The sequence below is a fragment of the Artemia sp. Qi Xiang Cuo genome, chromosome 4 (genome assembly GCF_049724085.1).
Source record: "Artemia sp. Qi Xiang Cuo chromosome 4, ASM4972408v1, whole genome shotgun sequence".
Taxonomy (NCBI): Eukaryota; Metazoa; Arthropoda; class Branchiopoda; order Anostraca; family Artemiidae; genus Artemia; species Artemia sp. Qi Xiang Cuo.
Window position 1 is genome coordinate 70947040 of NC_142797.1, and position 16895 is coordinate 70963934.

At 34.5% G+C, this 16895-nt stretch overlaps 1 protein-coding gene across 1 annotated transcript in view; it reads right to left on the reverse strand.

Annotated features, from left to right (window-relative positions):
• Positions 1 to 16895, reverse strand: part of LOC148953389 (calcitonin receptor-like) — a 332084-nt gene that overhangs the window by 276407 nt on the left and 38782 nt on the right. The window contains exon 2 of the mRNA XM_089087946.1: positions 7629 to 7742. Coding sequence (XP_088944072.1) covers positions 7629 to 7742 — 114 coding nt within the window. The remainder of the gene's footprint in view (positions 1 to 7628; positions 7743 to 16895) is intronic.

Consider the following 16895-nt stretch of genomic DNA (forward strand, 5'->3'; position numbering starts at 1 on the left):
CTGGTAGTGGGGGGGGGGGGTCGGGGGTTTTGTGGGAGGATTGTTCCATGGAGGAAGTTTTCATGGGGGAAGGAACATGGCTATGAAGGGGTGCCGGATTTCCCAACATTATTTAAAAAAATCGGAAATTAAATTGAAAAAAAAAATTCAACTGAAAGTACGGAGCAACATCAAAACCTAAAACGAACAGAAATTATTACGTATATGACTGGATTCGCCCCCTAGTCAATACCTCGCTCTTTACGCTCAAGTTTTTTTAGTACTTTCGTAAGAGCTATTTATTCTAATTTTCGGCCTTTGTGATTAAGGAGTCATTTTTAAAGAATTGAAACAAAATTCGAACTTTAGCATAAAGAGCGAGGTATGAGGGGGTGAACCACCTAATACACGTACTAAAAATATATAAATATACAAGTTCGTGACGTAAGTTAATTCGTAATTATAAACGTTCGTAAACAAACTAAACAACTTTCGAGAAAGCCATTTAACCAAAAAAAGTAACATTAATAGGCAAATTTCGTTTTAATTATTCAGATACGGTGAGTCAAAATTAAAACCTAAATTAAATCAAAAACGTTCAGAAATTAAATTAAAAAAATAATTTTTTAACTGAAAGTACGGAGCGACATTAAAACATAAAACGAACAGAAATTATTCCGTATATGGAAGGGGCTGTCCCTCACAACGCCTCGCTCTTACGCTAAAGTTTGACTATTTCTCACAACTCTGTTTTTTATAACAATAACAAACTTTAGCGTAAAGAGCGAGGCGTTGAGGAGGGGACATCCCCTTTCATATACGGAATAATTTCTTTTCATTTAAGTTTTAATGTCGCTCCTTATTTTCAGTTAAAAAAAACTTGTTTTTTTATTTAATTACCATAAAAAGCCGACTTTTTTAATGTATTAATTGGTACTAAATCTCCCGGTTATAGGGTTTCAGTTACTATTAGCGCAAATCGCTCCTTGCTTTCAGATTGTTATCACGAACTTTTGATACTTCTTCAAAAAAGAATAATATAGCCAATAGGCGGAATAGTTTTTAATAATATTAAGGGAGATCCTAACTTTTCAAAAGGGATATCCTAGAAGTACAAGCAATAATATAAGACACTAAGATTTCAGAACTGTTTCCTGTTCTTTATTAAGATTCTAAGATTTTAAGAATATAAGATTTCTAAGATCCTAAAACTCATTCCTGGCATTAAAAATAATGTTAAATCAGTATCAAGAGTTTCAAGAAGTTTATGAGAAAAGAAAACCTTTCGAAAGGACGTTAACATGTTTTAAGAGAGTCACAGCTGTTGAAAATCAAAGCTAAACATTTTTAATTCATTTGTTCTCAAATTTTGAGAACTAACTCTCCCAATATGTCTTATACTTGTCCTAATTTTCAAATATTACAACAGAAACCACATTATAAAGCAGGGTCAGTAGTATCTTATTATTATTAAATGCAAATACAAGTTTTTTCAGATGAAAGTAAAGAGCAAGATTGAAAATGAAACGACGAGGAATAGTTCTGTGTACGAGGAGGGATAGCACCTCTCCAATACTTGTAATATGTTACAGGAGGGAAGGTGGTCTGAAATATCAAATATGATTGTGTTATCATTTACATGGTTTTTAGGGTTGAAAGTGTTTGAACAAATCCTTTATAATGTGATTAATTAAAAAAAAAAATTCTAAAAAATAAGTTTTCCAAAGAAAAGTAAAGAGCAAAAATAAAAACAAAAAAAGAGCAAAAATAAAATCAAGTACCGTAATCTACCAAACGTGAAACTACCACAAATCCTCATCGATAAATAAATGAAACCCAAAACGAACAGAAATTACAATATATATAACCGAGTCAAACTCAAAACGAGAATAAACTAACATAAGTTGGGCGCAAAACCCCTATGCCTTCCCACAAAATTTGCACTTTACTGAAAAAATATAAATGTTTTTACTTTTATAACTTTAATAAATCAAAATATTAACATTTTGATTACTAAATATCAGTATATGTAGGCTATATTAAACTGACAATGCATTATAATTTGTATTTTTTCAGTAAAGTGCAAATTTTGTTCTGGCATTGGGAAGGCATAGGGGTTTTGCGCCCAACTTATGTTAATTTCTGCTCGTTTTGATTTTGACTCGGTTATTTATTGTAATTTCTTCTCGTTTTGGGTTTCATTTATTTATCGATGCTGATTTGTGGTAGTTTCACGCTTGGTAGATTGTTTGATTATATTTTTGCTCTTTTTTTGTTTAATGGAGTTCTTTAATTTTCTTTGAAAAACTTATTTTGTAGAAAAAGTTTTTTAATTAATTTCTGTTCGTTTTAAATTGACAAAGTCTTTTCAAGGAAAAAGAAAATAATACTTTAAATCTTTTTGTTTTTTTAAGACTTTATAGTTTGGCCTGCTATTTGTAAGCTGGAGAAAAATTTTGGAGCGAATTGTCCTGGTCAAAACACCAACAACAGCAAAAAATATTACATTATACCTACTTCGATCTTTACGATAAAAACGGCACGCCTTCCCATAAATTTCGATTATTCAAAATAGCACTCGGCTTTTCAATTTCCATTCAAATGAACCCTTTAGGAAACAACAACATGTTGAATAAACACCTTATATGCCCCCAGAGCATAAATTACAACCCTTAATCTAAGGTCACTCTCAAAGACCTAATTTCCAGAACTATCTACTATGTTGAACAAAATAACTATCTGAAAATTTTGATTGGATATGTTTGGAGGAATGGTGGGCGTGAGAGGGAGGTTATTTACGCTTCAATCATTTTCAACTATTATAAAGGGCACTAGCCCTCTTAATTTTGAATTGAATGATCCCCTTTTGAAGTTTTACGACATCTCTATCTATAAAATCTTATATGCCCCCAGGGCATAAACTAAAATCTTTGCCCTTAGGGCTCTCGGGGGTCTCTCATCCTTAAATGCATAATTTCCAGAACTTTCAACTATGTTGAACAAAATGGTTATCTCTGAATGTTTTTGGGGAAATGGTCGGCGTAACAGGAGGGTTAATTACTCTCCACTCACTTTCGACTATTAAAAAGGGCAATTTCAATTTCCAATCAAATGAGCCCTTTTTGAAATTTCTATAACAATTTTTGATATAAACTTTAATGCCCCAAGGGCATAACTTACAACCCTTGCACTGAGGGCTCTGAGGGGGTTATCATCCTAAAAGACCTAATTTCCAGAACTTTCAACTGCGTTGAACAACACGGATATCTCAAAATTTTGATTGGATGTGTTTGGGAAAATGATGCGCGTGAGAGGGGCGTTAGTTGCCATTCAATCACTTTCAACTATTAAAAACGGCACTAGCCCTTTCAATTTCCAATTGAATGAACCCTTTTGAAGTTTCTACGACAACGCTTTCAATAAAAACTTTATATGCTCCAAGGGCATAACTTACGACCCTTGCCCTGAGGGCCGTGGGGGAGGGGTTGTCATCCTTAAGGACCTAATTTCCAAAACTTTCAACTAAGTTGAATAAAATGGTTATCTAAAAATTTTCATTGGATGTGTTTGGGGAAAAAATGGCCGTGAGAGGGGTGGTTAGTTGCTCTCAAATAACTTTCGATTATTAAAAAGGGTACTAGCCCTCTGAATTTCAAATCAAATGAGCCTTTTTAAGTTTCTGCGACAAAGATTTCAATAAAAACCATATATGCCCCCAGGGCATAACTTACAATCCTTGCCCTGAGGGTTTTGGGGGAGTGCCCTCCTCCTCAACTACGCTGAACAAAATGGCTATCTCAAAACTTTTATTGAATGTGTTTGGGGGAAGGATGGGTGTGGGGGGGCTGTTTGCCCTCCAATTACTTTCGACTATTAAAAAGAGCAGTAGCCCATTGAATTTCCAATCGAATGAGTTTTTTTTTAAGTCTTTACGACAACGCCTTCTTTAAAAACCTTTTATGCCCCCCGGGCATAACTTAAAACCCTTACCCTGAGGACTGTGGGGGACTGTCCTCCTCAAAAACATATTTTCTATCTGGAAATAAACTACACACACACACACACACACACACACACACACACACACACACGCTCTTTACGCTAAAGTTTGACTCTGTCTCACAACTATATATTTTAAAACAATGAAAAACTTTAGCGTGAAGAGCGAGGCGTTGAGGAGGGGAAAGTCCCTTTCGTATACAGAATAATTTCTGTTCATTTTAAGTTTTAATGTCGCTCATTAATTTCAGTTAAAAAACTTGTTTTTTTATTTAATTTTTGATCGTTTTTTAGTTAATGCAGCTTTTATTTGCATAAAAATTTTACTTTTCTTTTGCTAAATGGATGTCTTTACAAATCAACTGACGTAACTAACTTCTATATTCGTATATTTTTCTTCTGGCAAAAAATACAAAGTTGCAGATTTTTGCAGATATGAGCTTGAAACCTATGTAATAGGGTTTTCTGTTACGTTGAATCTGACGGTGTGATTTTCATTAAAATTCTTTAACTTGTAGGGGATATTTCACCCCTCTTTAAAAAATCGAGTAAATTTTCTCAGGTTCGTAGCCTTTGATGAGTAATACTAAACTTAATAAAATTTATATATTTAGAATCAGCATTATAAACACATTCTTTTGATACATTTATTGACATCAAACTTCCGTTTTTAAAAGTTTCGATTACTATTGAGCCGTATCGCTTGTTTTTTTTTGTTTTTTTTTTGTTACGTATATGTTATTACGTATATGAGGGGGTTCTCCCCTTAGTCAATACCACGCCCATTAATTTAAAATTTAAAAAAAAATTTTTTATTAACAAACCCCTGAATCAAAAAGACCTTTTAATTATAATACATAGCTCTTTTTAAACCAATAAAAAAAAACTGTCGCTTAATGAGCGTGGTATTGACTTGGGGGAGAACCCCCTCACATACGTTATAATTTCTGTTCGTTTTAAGTTCTAATATTCCTTCTTACATTTCAGTTGGAAAAACTTGATTTTTTTTATTTAATTTCTGATCGTTTTTCAAATAATGCTTGGAAATCCGGCGCCCCCTTCATAGAAATGTCCCTTACCCCAAAGAAACATCCTCCACGGAAATATTCTTCAGAGTAACCCCCTCCTCTAGCCCCCCCCCTCCTCCAGAAAAAATCTTTCCTGAAAATGGTTGTATACGTCCCAATAACCAATAAATAATGCTGGCAAGTCTGGCGCCCCCTTCATGGCAATTTCCCTTCCCCCATGAACACTTCCTTCATGAACAGATCCTCCAACATAACCCCCGACTCACCCTTCCCTCCCACTACCAGAAAAAAAACTCCTGAAAACTTCTGTAGGCTATACTTCCCAATAACCAATACTATATGTTAACATTGGGTAAAGTTCATAACTTTTAGCCCTCCTTCTGGGAACTTCGGGGGATTAAGTCATCTTAAAAGACATATTTATCATAGTTTCGACCATGCTGAACAAAATGGCTATCTTAAAATTTTGTTCGGGTGACTTTGGGAAAAAATAAGCGTGGGAGGGGGCCTATTTGCCCTCCAAGTTTTTTTTATCACTTAAAAAGGGCACTAGAACTTTTAATTTCCGCTCGAATGAGTCCTCCCACGATATTTTAGGACCACTGGGTCGATTCGATCACCCCTGGGAAAAAAACAAAAAACAAAAAATGTAAAATTCCACATATTTGTAGATAGGAGCTTGAAACCTCTACAGTAGGGTTGTCTGATACGCTGAATATGATGGTGTGATTTTCATTAAGGTTCTATAACTTTTAGGGGGTCTTTCCACCTTTTTTTGAAAATCAGCCAAATTTTCTCAGGCAGGTCACTTTTGATGGGTATCACTAAACTTGATGAAAATTATATATTTGTAATCAGCATTGAAATCTGATTCTTTTGATGTATCTATTGGTATCAAAAACCCGTTTTCTAGAGTTTTGGTTACCATTGAGCCGGGTCGCTCCTTACTTACAGCTCGTTACCACGAACTGTTTGATATATATATATATATATATATATATATATATATATATATATATATATATATATATATATATATATATATATATATATATATATATATATATATATATATATATATATATATATATATATATGAAAATCGATGGTTTTCAGTCCTATATGTAGGAAAAAGCTAAAGGCTACACGTGACCTGGGAAAAAGAGAAATTGGCACTAAAACACATTAACGGTTTTTATCTAAACAAAAATTTTTGCAATCCGATCACCCTCCCCATCCTTTGAAAAAAAAAACATAAAAAATCTTCAACTTCTTAACATTGACCAAATCGTATTTGCTTCTGACAACGTGTCAGCTGCAAAAAAATAAGAGAAACGAGAAAATGTTTAACATCAAATTATGGCCTCAAAACATCTTGATTGTCATGCTTATTTTAATAATTTTGTCAATGTCCATCCGGAATAACAAGAATTTGGCACCGATTCCATAATATGTTAATAGTTTCGTACGAGATATATTTGAACAATTTCATAACATTAAATCTAGACTCGTTAAGTCTAAATCTTAGACAATTATCAATTCAATTTGATTCCAAAGTAAAATCACTTATCGAGAGGCAACGGTAAGTCAAAGTGTATATGCACGTTAGGTACTTGTGGGGCTACAACATACAATTACCCACGGGGAGGCCTTTGTGCACGGGCCACTTAAAGTCCCAAATTTCCTTGAATGTATTGACACCATTTGTTCATATTATTATACTTTTTTATTGTTTTCCTCCCCCTTTCCCCCAAAAAATTCTTGCTTGCGTGCTTGGACAGGAATTAGGCATACATAAAAAAAAATTATGTGGTGATGCTTCGGCAGAGGGAGGAAGAAGTCGTTGAAAGAGAAAAAACGGGTGAAAGTTTTAACAAACTTAACAGGTTAGTCAAATTTGGAAGAGATCCAGTTTTCGACCCTACTTGGTTACAATACCAAATGTTTTACATCCAAACAAAATCAATTTTGAATTTAGTGAGTATCATTGTATATTATTCAAATATACTCCCATTGCCAATGAAGTATAATTTAAAGGTTATCTATTTGTATTTGAATATATTGAAGGGCATAGCACTGGGCATCTTTAAATGGAGCAATTTGCAGAAACACTAGTTCCCTAGGAGAAAATGCAATGTTTATTGCAAGAAAAAACCTTTTTTCTTTTATTAAAAGAAAACTTTAAGCAAAATCGTAATATTTATTTGAAAAACTGTGGGAATTGCATTTTTGGTTACAATTTTAAGTCTAATTACAAGGGAAAGGCTAGTTTTTCTCTTCAGCTAAAGAAGGATCGATCAGTCAGCTAGAAAGGAAACTAACCATCTACTGTCATAGATTAGTTTTGCATTAAAATTTTAGGGATATTTTTAGGGTGGGCTATAGCCCAGTCTTACCCATCTTCAGCTGCTCTTACATTAGTTGCAATAATTTTAAAAAGAACTCAGTAGCTCATCTTGATTTCTTCCTCGATTTGAGAGCACTTATCACTTTTTGATAATATATACAAGTGGTAAGCCTAGAACGTGTCTCTATAGCTAAGTTTTAAGCTTAAACTACAAACTTCCTAGATTTTCTAAGTTGGAAGAGAATCAATAATAAAGTTATGAACATTTTACTAACTTCTTGGAGTAAATCCTGTCACATAAAATGGGCAACGTTGGTATGTAGTTACGCCTGCAGGTGTACTATTCCAGCAAGCCCAACCATCAAAAGTTCCGGGACAGTAGACAATATCTGGAAAATTATTGGTGAGTTTGAAGGTGAGTCTGAAGGAGTACACAAAAAGACAATTAATCGTTAAACAATTGTCTTTTTACAAAACATGGGCAAAATAAAGTAAAACATAAGATTAAGACCAATTTATAGGGTAAAAAGAAATAATTTCATCAAGATTTTGCCTGGTTGAAATTGGTAAGCTGGTATGGCTTCGTAGCTAAAAACACATCCAGGGAAAAAAGATTGTTTTCTAAGAGGTTCCTTTCTGAAAAAAAAACTTGGCTTGCACTAAAACTCTTAAGCTATTGCTCAATTCTACCTGAAAATTTAAAAAGGTAGATGGTTTGAATAATATTAATGTCGGGAAAATAATAATAAGAAAATACTGAAAAACAGATCATAAGTTCCCTCAATATTCATCTTAAAATAAAATAATTCGATCAAAATCTGAGACTGGGATAAAAAAATAATTTTATTAAGACCAAGTTATGGAGCAAAAATACATAATTTAATTAAGATTTCGCTTGATTAAGATTCGTAACGTAGTTTAACTTTACGGCTAAGGACACATCCAGGGAAAAGTTTTTTATTTTCGAAGAGGATTCCTTCTGAAGGATAAACTTGGCATGGCTTGGAAGGAAAAACGAGGGAAAACTCTTTTTCGATTCTACCGGAAAGCTTAATAGTTCAACGTTTTTGAGCAAGCCATTAATGCTTGAGAAATAAAAAAAAAACAAATACTGAAAAATGTGTAGTAAATTCCTGTGATATAAATTTTAAAATATCGTACTTTCACTCTTGTCTAAGATCTAAGAATGGGGCAAAAATATAATGCCTAAGGCCAAATTGTGGGGCAAAGAGAGTATAATTTAAATAAGATTTTGCTTCATTATGGTTCATAATTTGTTTTGACTTGGCGACTAAAAAGACACCCAGGAAAAAACATGACTTTCGAAGATGGTGCTCCCAGAAGAAAAATCCTGACTAGTCCTGATTAGAAAAATCGCTTAATTTTACGAATTAAAAATTTTATTATCACTAAATGCTGATAAAAGTTATAATCTAGTAATATAATCTAGTATTGAGTAATAAGCCTACTTTTTCATGTAATATTAATCAAACAGTTTGTGGTAACGACCTGTGATTAAGGAGTGACTCGGTCCAATAGAAACCAATACTCTAGAAACAGAATTTTAATAACAGCAGATCCATGAAAAGATTTGGGCTTTTTGTGCTGATTCCAAATATATAGTTTATTGAGTTTAATGTTACCCATCACAATTTACGAGCCTAAGAATTTTGTCTAATTTTAGAAAAAGGGGGAAGCATCCCCTAATAGGGAGGGATTATAATTGAAAATTACACCAAAGATTTAAAGTATCAGAGAAGCCTACTGGGCAGTTTTCAAGCTGTCATCTTTAAAAATGGGGAATTTTTGAATTTTTTGCTAGAAGAAAGATCGCGGAAGCGTGTTTTTTTCGTTGTTCTTCCCAGGGGTGATCGTATCGAACCAATAGTCCTAGGACATTAGGAGATGGCTTATTTGTACGACAATTAAAAGTTCTAATGCCCTCTCTAAGTGACCAAAAATTTTAAAGGGAAACTAGCCCCCCTCCCATGCCCTTTTCCCCCCAAAATCATCGGATAAAACTTTTTAGATAGTTATTTTGTTCTGTATAGTTTAAATGTCCAATAACTATGTCTTTTGGGATTATATGAGTCATGACCCCCAAGAACCCCCTGGAGGATGGAATGCAGATTATGAATTTTGCCCATGGTTTACATAAAGTATTTTTTATTGGAAAATATACCGAAGTTTTCCACGGGGGGGGGGGGTCTTCTGAGGATGTATTTTCTATGGGGAGAATTTCCCATTAGGATGGAAGTTTCCAGGACTTAGCTTTCGAGGGGAAATTTTACACGGAGGGAATTTGTGAGAATTGGTATACGAGCTCATTTTTTTTATCTTACTTCCTCGTTGGCGACACCATTCAACATGTTCGGATGCTCTGGGGGAATTTTCCAGGAGAAATTTTTTCGGTGGAGTTAGAATCGTAAGCACACATTTTCTGGGGGGGGGGAGTTCGCAGCAAGGATGGAATTTTCCGTTGGTAATTTCCTGGGGGAATAAATATACGTGGAAGACCGTTCTATAAATTAATTTTTCGGGGGGGGGGGGCAATTTTCCACGGATGGTAGAGGGTGGATTTCCTGTGTTTATTTGTTAAAAGATCAGAAATTTTAAAAAAGGGCTTTTCTTCCGACAGCAAAGAGCACATTGAAACTTAAAACGAACAAAAATTATTCCGTATATGAAGGGGAACGCTTCCTCTTCAGATCCACCTCTTTACTCTAAAGTTTGACCTTTTGTCCCAATTCGTTCAGAACGATTCCTGAAACGCACGGACCATGTAGTTAGAATGAAAACCTTTTTTATAAGTACCTGAAATTTTAGCGTGAAGAGAGGGATATAAAGGAGGGATAGCTCCCCTTATATAGAGAATATTTCTGTTTGTTTTAAGATTCAATGTTGCTCTTTACTTTCAGCAGAAAAATTTGTTGTTTTTTTTACAATTAATGTTTGGAAAATACGATGATAAATACGGAAAAATATACAGTAAATTCCTTTGATACTAATCTTTAAAGACCGTAATTTGATTAAAATTAAAAATTGAGAGAAAAAAGTAATTTAATAAAGACTTCCTTTGGCTTAAAGTAATACTTTGATTTTATCTCGTAACTCAAAGAAATCCAAGAAAAACTTATACTCTCCATCATGGTCCTTTTTGAAGAAATTTTGATCATCGTAAGTCTTTTAACTTATAGAATAACTTTACTTACAAGTTCCCTCAGCCTTCTTTTTCAGGTACTATTAACTTTTGAAATCTAAAAAACAAATACTACGAAACCTATCATAAGAGTTTTTAATAGAATTCTTTGATGTTGGGTTCTTGCAAAAGAAAACAAACAAACAAAATCTATAGTAAACCGACTAAGAAATAGTCATTAGCTTTTTAGAATTACAGAAAAACTGTAGCTACTGACTGCATAGGAGCTGGAGATAAAAAAAAAATTTAGCATATACTTTCATCGCAATCAACAAAATCACGATGAACGGGCATTTTGGCAGTTTACAGTTTATTTCATCAGTTCCTAGTGAAGAGATGTAGCCTTCACTCTGTATATAACGTATGGTATGGTCTGTATTTCTACGATCGAGTCTGATTTCTTCAATCTAGTCTCGATTTTTATGAATTTATCGGGATTTCAAGAGGATGCCATTAATGTCTACAGTTTGAGCTTGATTTCTCATGAATTTGTCAGGTTTTCTATGTATTGATCATGATTTTTTAGAGGCTGATCATAATTTCTACAATTTGGTCTTGATTTCTAGGGTTCGATCTTGATATCTATGGTTTGATCTGGATTTCTATGGCTTGGTATGGATTTCTAGGAATGCCCCTGGTTTTTATGTATTCGTCTGGATTTCAGTAGTAACCTATTACACAGTTTCAACCCTACATTCAACCCTACAAGAAAATGGTCAAAAGTGTAATAGATTGAAAACCTACATGAAAACCTACAGTGGACTTGTGCAAGAAAAGCCCATGGCTCTGTCATTAAACTTCCACGTGAACATTTTAAAATTTGGCAAGGTTTTTGTTTTTGATAGCAATGGCACAATGAATGTACCGTTTGACTTGGGCATTTTTTAGGAGCCAATCAGAGACATTAAAGGTTGTTCAATATACGATAACTTGATTTGTGGTTGGGATTTGAATAAAAGAAATGGTTTTCACTACAATTCATATTAGTCGGAGAATTTAATTCAAGGGGACTAATCTATGCAAGAAGGTGTTAGTAGAGAAAAAATGTATGCAATATTCACAGTACCTGGTATTAAGCTGAAACTAACAGCAGCAGCAATAATTTCGGAATACCCAATTTGGCATAGGAATAAGTCGCTTTTTTAATGCTATAACTTGAATTGGATAGTATGTATGCTAGATATGTGATATCATTAAGCAAGTTTAAGCAGGAGGAACAACTATGTTTTGCTGGAAAAGTGAATATTCTCCATATAAATAAACTTCGGTCAGTATTAGATGTCCTATCGAAATATATTGATGAGAACAAAATGCATCAGTGAATATTATTATTGTAATTATGTTCAATAAAATTGTTTCTAAATCAAAGGTATTTTTCTTTCTATAGTAGACTAGCGTATATTTTATAGAGTAGAAAAAATTCTGGTTATTCTGAAGTTGGTTGTGAGAGTGTTAGGACTAAAAAAAAAAAAAATGGATATATTTGAGAAAGAGCGAATCTTGGGGAATCTAGTGTTTATGGAAAAAAATTTGATTCTAGATGACGATTTTCTAGAGTTGTCTATTCAAAGGAAGATATTTTCTATGTAAATACTTGTCGATGTACTGAAAACTGATTCTCCATCATTAGACTATTGTATGAAGCTTTTACGTCGTGTTCCAAAGGCATTTACACAATTTATTGAAATATTGATCACGAAACAGCAAAATGATATTGTGGATTTGCTTTTAAACATTAGCTTAGAAATTTAGTACTTTTTTTTCATGAGGAAGATGGGACTCAAGGATGATTTACTCCTCTCTCTCTATCTCCGACAATTTTTGTTGTTGCTAGTTGAGTTTCATTGTGGCGGTGAGAGTGTCAACACATGAAAAAATGTTCCATACATGTCCACTATGTATGTACACACTGGGCAGCTGGTCATCATGTGAGAATTGCACAATGATTGATGAGTATGATGAAAAGTATAGATTATGCAACCCGTGTAAACTGCAGAGAGGATATGCTGTAAAAATTAAAGGTTGAAATTCCTGTCTTGTAGAGGTGTGTTCGTCTCACCCTAGAGGAAATCTATGATCGAATTATCACTACAATTAATGTAATAAGTGGTTGAATACATATTCCGCTGTGATTTAAAAGCAACATCAACGTGATGTTAATCTGTTGCTAAGGGATTTGTATTTTCGCGGATTTAGAATGTTCTGGGAGGAGAAATAGGGTCAGCGATTCAACTGTTGGAACAGCAAAAGAATATGGTTTCTACGGCATTGTTGTGAAGACACGGGATGTTATGATTATAAGCCCACTGATTTTTATTTGGTTGTGACGGAGTGTCATTCAACACTTGAGGACACTGTTTGTGACATTACTTCACAAAAATAAATTGAAACCTTTGAATTCCATAGAATGAATGAGAACAGTAGCATTGACTATATAAAGAAATATGACAAGAGTGAAGCCACACTCTACTTTAGAAAATGTGACCCTGACACTGCAGTACATCAGGATCAGTACACTGAAAATTCAGATAATCGACCTGCACTAGTTGATGTCGAAAAATACCTATACCAACTAGAAGATGAAATCTAAAGAGTAGAAAAGTCGTTTTTTATCGTGTATATACATTCTTTTCTTTTATTATTAAACAATTTAAAATACATTTTTTGAACGGTTTGTTCTCAGGGCACAAAAATCCATATCAAATAGACTTCTAAGTATATTCTAAACCAGATTGACTTTCATTCGAAGTTGGTAAACGTAGATGTCGACAAACTGCTTGTAAGTATAGCCACGAGATCTGAATATGAAAAAGGGTAATCCATGAACTTCAAATGTATTAGTTGTTAAATCCTTTACTCTTCGTTGATTTTGAATAATGATTTTCCCACTGCTTTCAATAAAGTTGCTGATGTATGGCGTGTAGAATTTATACGATAGGCCAAGCGGATCAAAAAATTCAATATTCTTCGCTGTTTGAAAGATGCATAGCCAATGGCCGGGCTTCAAAGTCGATGGACTGCTATTAACAATGATTAAGGTATTGTTAACACTTGGAATTTTTTCAATGAAGTCCGAAGGTATGCAATAGGACTTGTACTGGGCCATGTATGGATTCATACTAAATACGTTGATTATTTGGTTTGTGTTCATGGTGCTAGGTCTAGTAGAACACTGCCGTCGGCTGTGATTTCCCAATAGGTTTCAAATTGACTCAATGATATTAGCGTGATACTCTCAGTCAAAGCATCGGCAAATATACACTCTAAACGTTCATTCCCTGTTCATACTATGCTCATATCCTGAGTCCTCGACAAGTCCAAAACAATTACCCCATGATTTTTTGAAAATATTGAATCGGTTATTCCATTTTCAAATAGTTGAGAATCATGATCTAGGGATTGCATGGTCAATTCGTACAGAGTTCTATAGGATTTTTTGTCAAAAGATAGAGTGTACAGTGGAATACCATTCATTTAGCACACAAGGCTAGATAGACCGAAAAAATTAAAATCTGGGGGGGATTCAGTCTAGCATCCAACAGCACTGACTTTTTTCACAAAGGCCACAGCCAATTTTTACGGGATTTCTTCATTGATAATTGATGAGTCGCTATCGTTATAACTGCCAGTGGCACTTTGATGTTGAGTGGTGATCGCCGGAGGAACGAGAAGCTTAATGTTGTTGCAATTTGCTCTTAGTTTTTCTAATGCCAATGTAAAAGAGCTCATAACCTGTTGTTTTTAGACTGGGAGAATTGACAATGTGGAAATGAGATTCATACTAGGTGCTTCAGAAAGAGTTTTTCTCAAAATAAAAACCGATGGGGCTAGCTGTAGCTTTTTATCAGTCTTGGCAGGGGGGGGTAACTATTGGGATATATTGAATACCTCATGATTTAATTTTCCAACCAGATGATACTCCTGGGTTACTGCAGTAGTCACCTCGCCGTCAGTATCAACGCCTGATCGATATTCATAGCCCAATGATTGTCCTCTCAACTCCTTGTATGCCTTTGGTGTCATCATCATAAATTGTATGTAGCTTGCATAGTTGGATAAATTATTACTAGAGCTCACCAAAGTACCATTAATAAATACATTAATTTGTTTGAACAGATTGTGTAGAATACAGTTCTCGTAGGAGAGACCGTCGGCAACAGTTGGAGTTGTATTATCTGACTTTTTCTTCACCACAACATTTAAATCAATAAATGTTGATGACAAATCAATGAAATAGTCTTCATTGGAAAATATTTGAAAGTGTATATGCTCCGAGAGGGGTTGTTGGGGGTGAAATTGTTCAGAGTAGCCATACTTGACACTGACATCAACATTTTCAGCATTGAATAGATTCAATGAGAAACTGATTGATGGATATGATTCCTTGTGGGGGAGATAAGTCATCTTAAGAGAAGAAGTCTTTCTTTGATCTAACATCTTTTTCTTCTTCTGCTTATTGGTCTTCCTTGTTTTATTCCTCAAAGTCCTTGTTGATGTCCTTTGCTTCCCGCCTGGGTGGAGACTGATGAGTGAATGACGTGCACGCATCCTTTTCAATCCCTTCTCATTTTGACGAGATTTTAATTAATCACCAACGGCTCTTGCTGAAGATCTAATATTTTCCTTAACACTCTCCTTGAAATTCTTTCCCGACCCCCAGTCCTGTAGTGTTGAGGCAGCAAAATTTGATGCAGCAGGTACAAGATATTTTCTGGCAAGGGGTAGTGCAGAACGAAATAGCCTAGCAAACCAGCTACCAAGACCATAGCCAGACATTGTAGTACGCCCCTTGTAGTAGTCCAATCCATTGCCTATTTGACGTGGACTTAAAGCACCAACATAGCAATCGATATCAGGAAAGACAAATGGAATTCTCCTATTGTTCATTTTAGGTGATTGTGCTATCGCCAACAATGGGTCGAAAATGACATGTAATCACTGCTAAGCCTTTTGTTATTGCTAGAGGATGGCCAAATTCACTTCTTAGTGTTAACTGACAGAGTTCCAAATACGAAGTGTTTACAGGAACATACTTAAGATTCTTTATATTATAGTGATGAACAACTTTATAAAATGTTTTTCGTTCAAAAGCATGTAAGAGGGGTACATTTGAATTACCAACTCTCGATGTTTCCACAAAGGATGCATAGAGGAATATGCAAGAGTCTGAGGCAAAACCAGGTGGACAATCAGCAAAAATAACTTGATCCATCCCGTAAACGGTGCCAGCATTTTTCCCATTGATCATATTCTGTTTAAAGCCAAGAACATCTCTCAGATTATCCTTGAGAATAATTATTTCAGTGTCAACAGGTGAGGTAATGTAAATCCTATCGTGTTTCAATGAATAATTAAAATGGAATTTACCATTCCGACGATATGAGATTTTTCTATTGATTGTACGACACAAATCTGTCATATTATCATATTCAATATATTTCAATTTGGCGTGTGGATATTCGCTAGATTTAAGTGCTTCAACCCATTCTTAGTCGACAAAGAGTGTCCAATCGAATGGTATGACTTTTATATCATACGCACGATCCTTTCTCAGGATGTCATAGGTATTTTTGAGAATACAGTCGAAAAGAGCCACTTCATACGCACCGTCAAATTTGATGGCGGGGGAGAATTTTGTCCAAAAATCACTTGTCGTATTCAAGTCGTTTTACGAAGGATTAGAAACGTTGGAAATAACAGTTACATAGAAATCACTGGGCATTGTCAATATGTTCAACACCGATCCAAGACTCAAAATCAGAGTTGTATCCTAGCCATCGAACAAGTAACTGTTTCTTGCCTCTGTGAGTACGTGTCTTTAACATCTTTTCAATTTGATTGATTTCACTATTATTTTTAATTTTTTGTAGTTCATAGTCATAAAAGCCGCCGAGAATCTCTTCATCTTTGGAATCACGCAGGCGATAAGTTATGGGTTTAGTGTCTTGGATTTTTGCCACTTTAAAAAGTTCTGTGGGCCAGAAGTAATTCCTCTTTTCAAAAACAATAGCTGCTCTATTAATTCGAACAGTATCACCAACATTGAATTTATTTTTCTTCTTGACAATCGTTTCATTGGAATACTGTTTAAGAAAGGTGTCAATTGTATCATGATCAGAATGATGAACTTCCGTTGGCGTAGAGTTGGACAATGATCGATAGGGTCGTTGATTATAAATCAGCATGATTTTATCTAAATCATGAATAAAAGCCGGTGTATTTTCAATCTATAATATCTTGAAATTAAAAGTCGAATAGTTCTTATCAATCGTTCGGCCAGTGCAGCCTTTATAGGACTATGACTATGATAGAGCAGTGTATTATATTTCCCTAGTACTTTAGC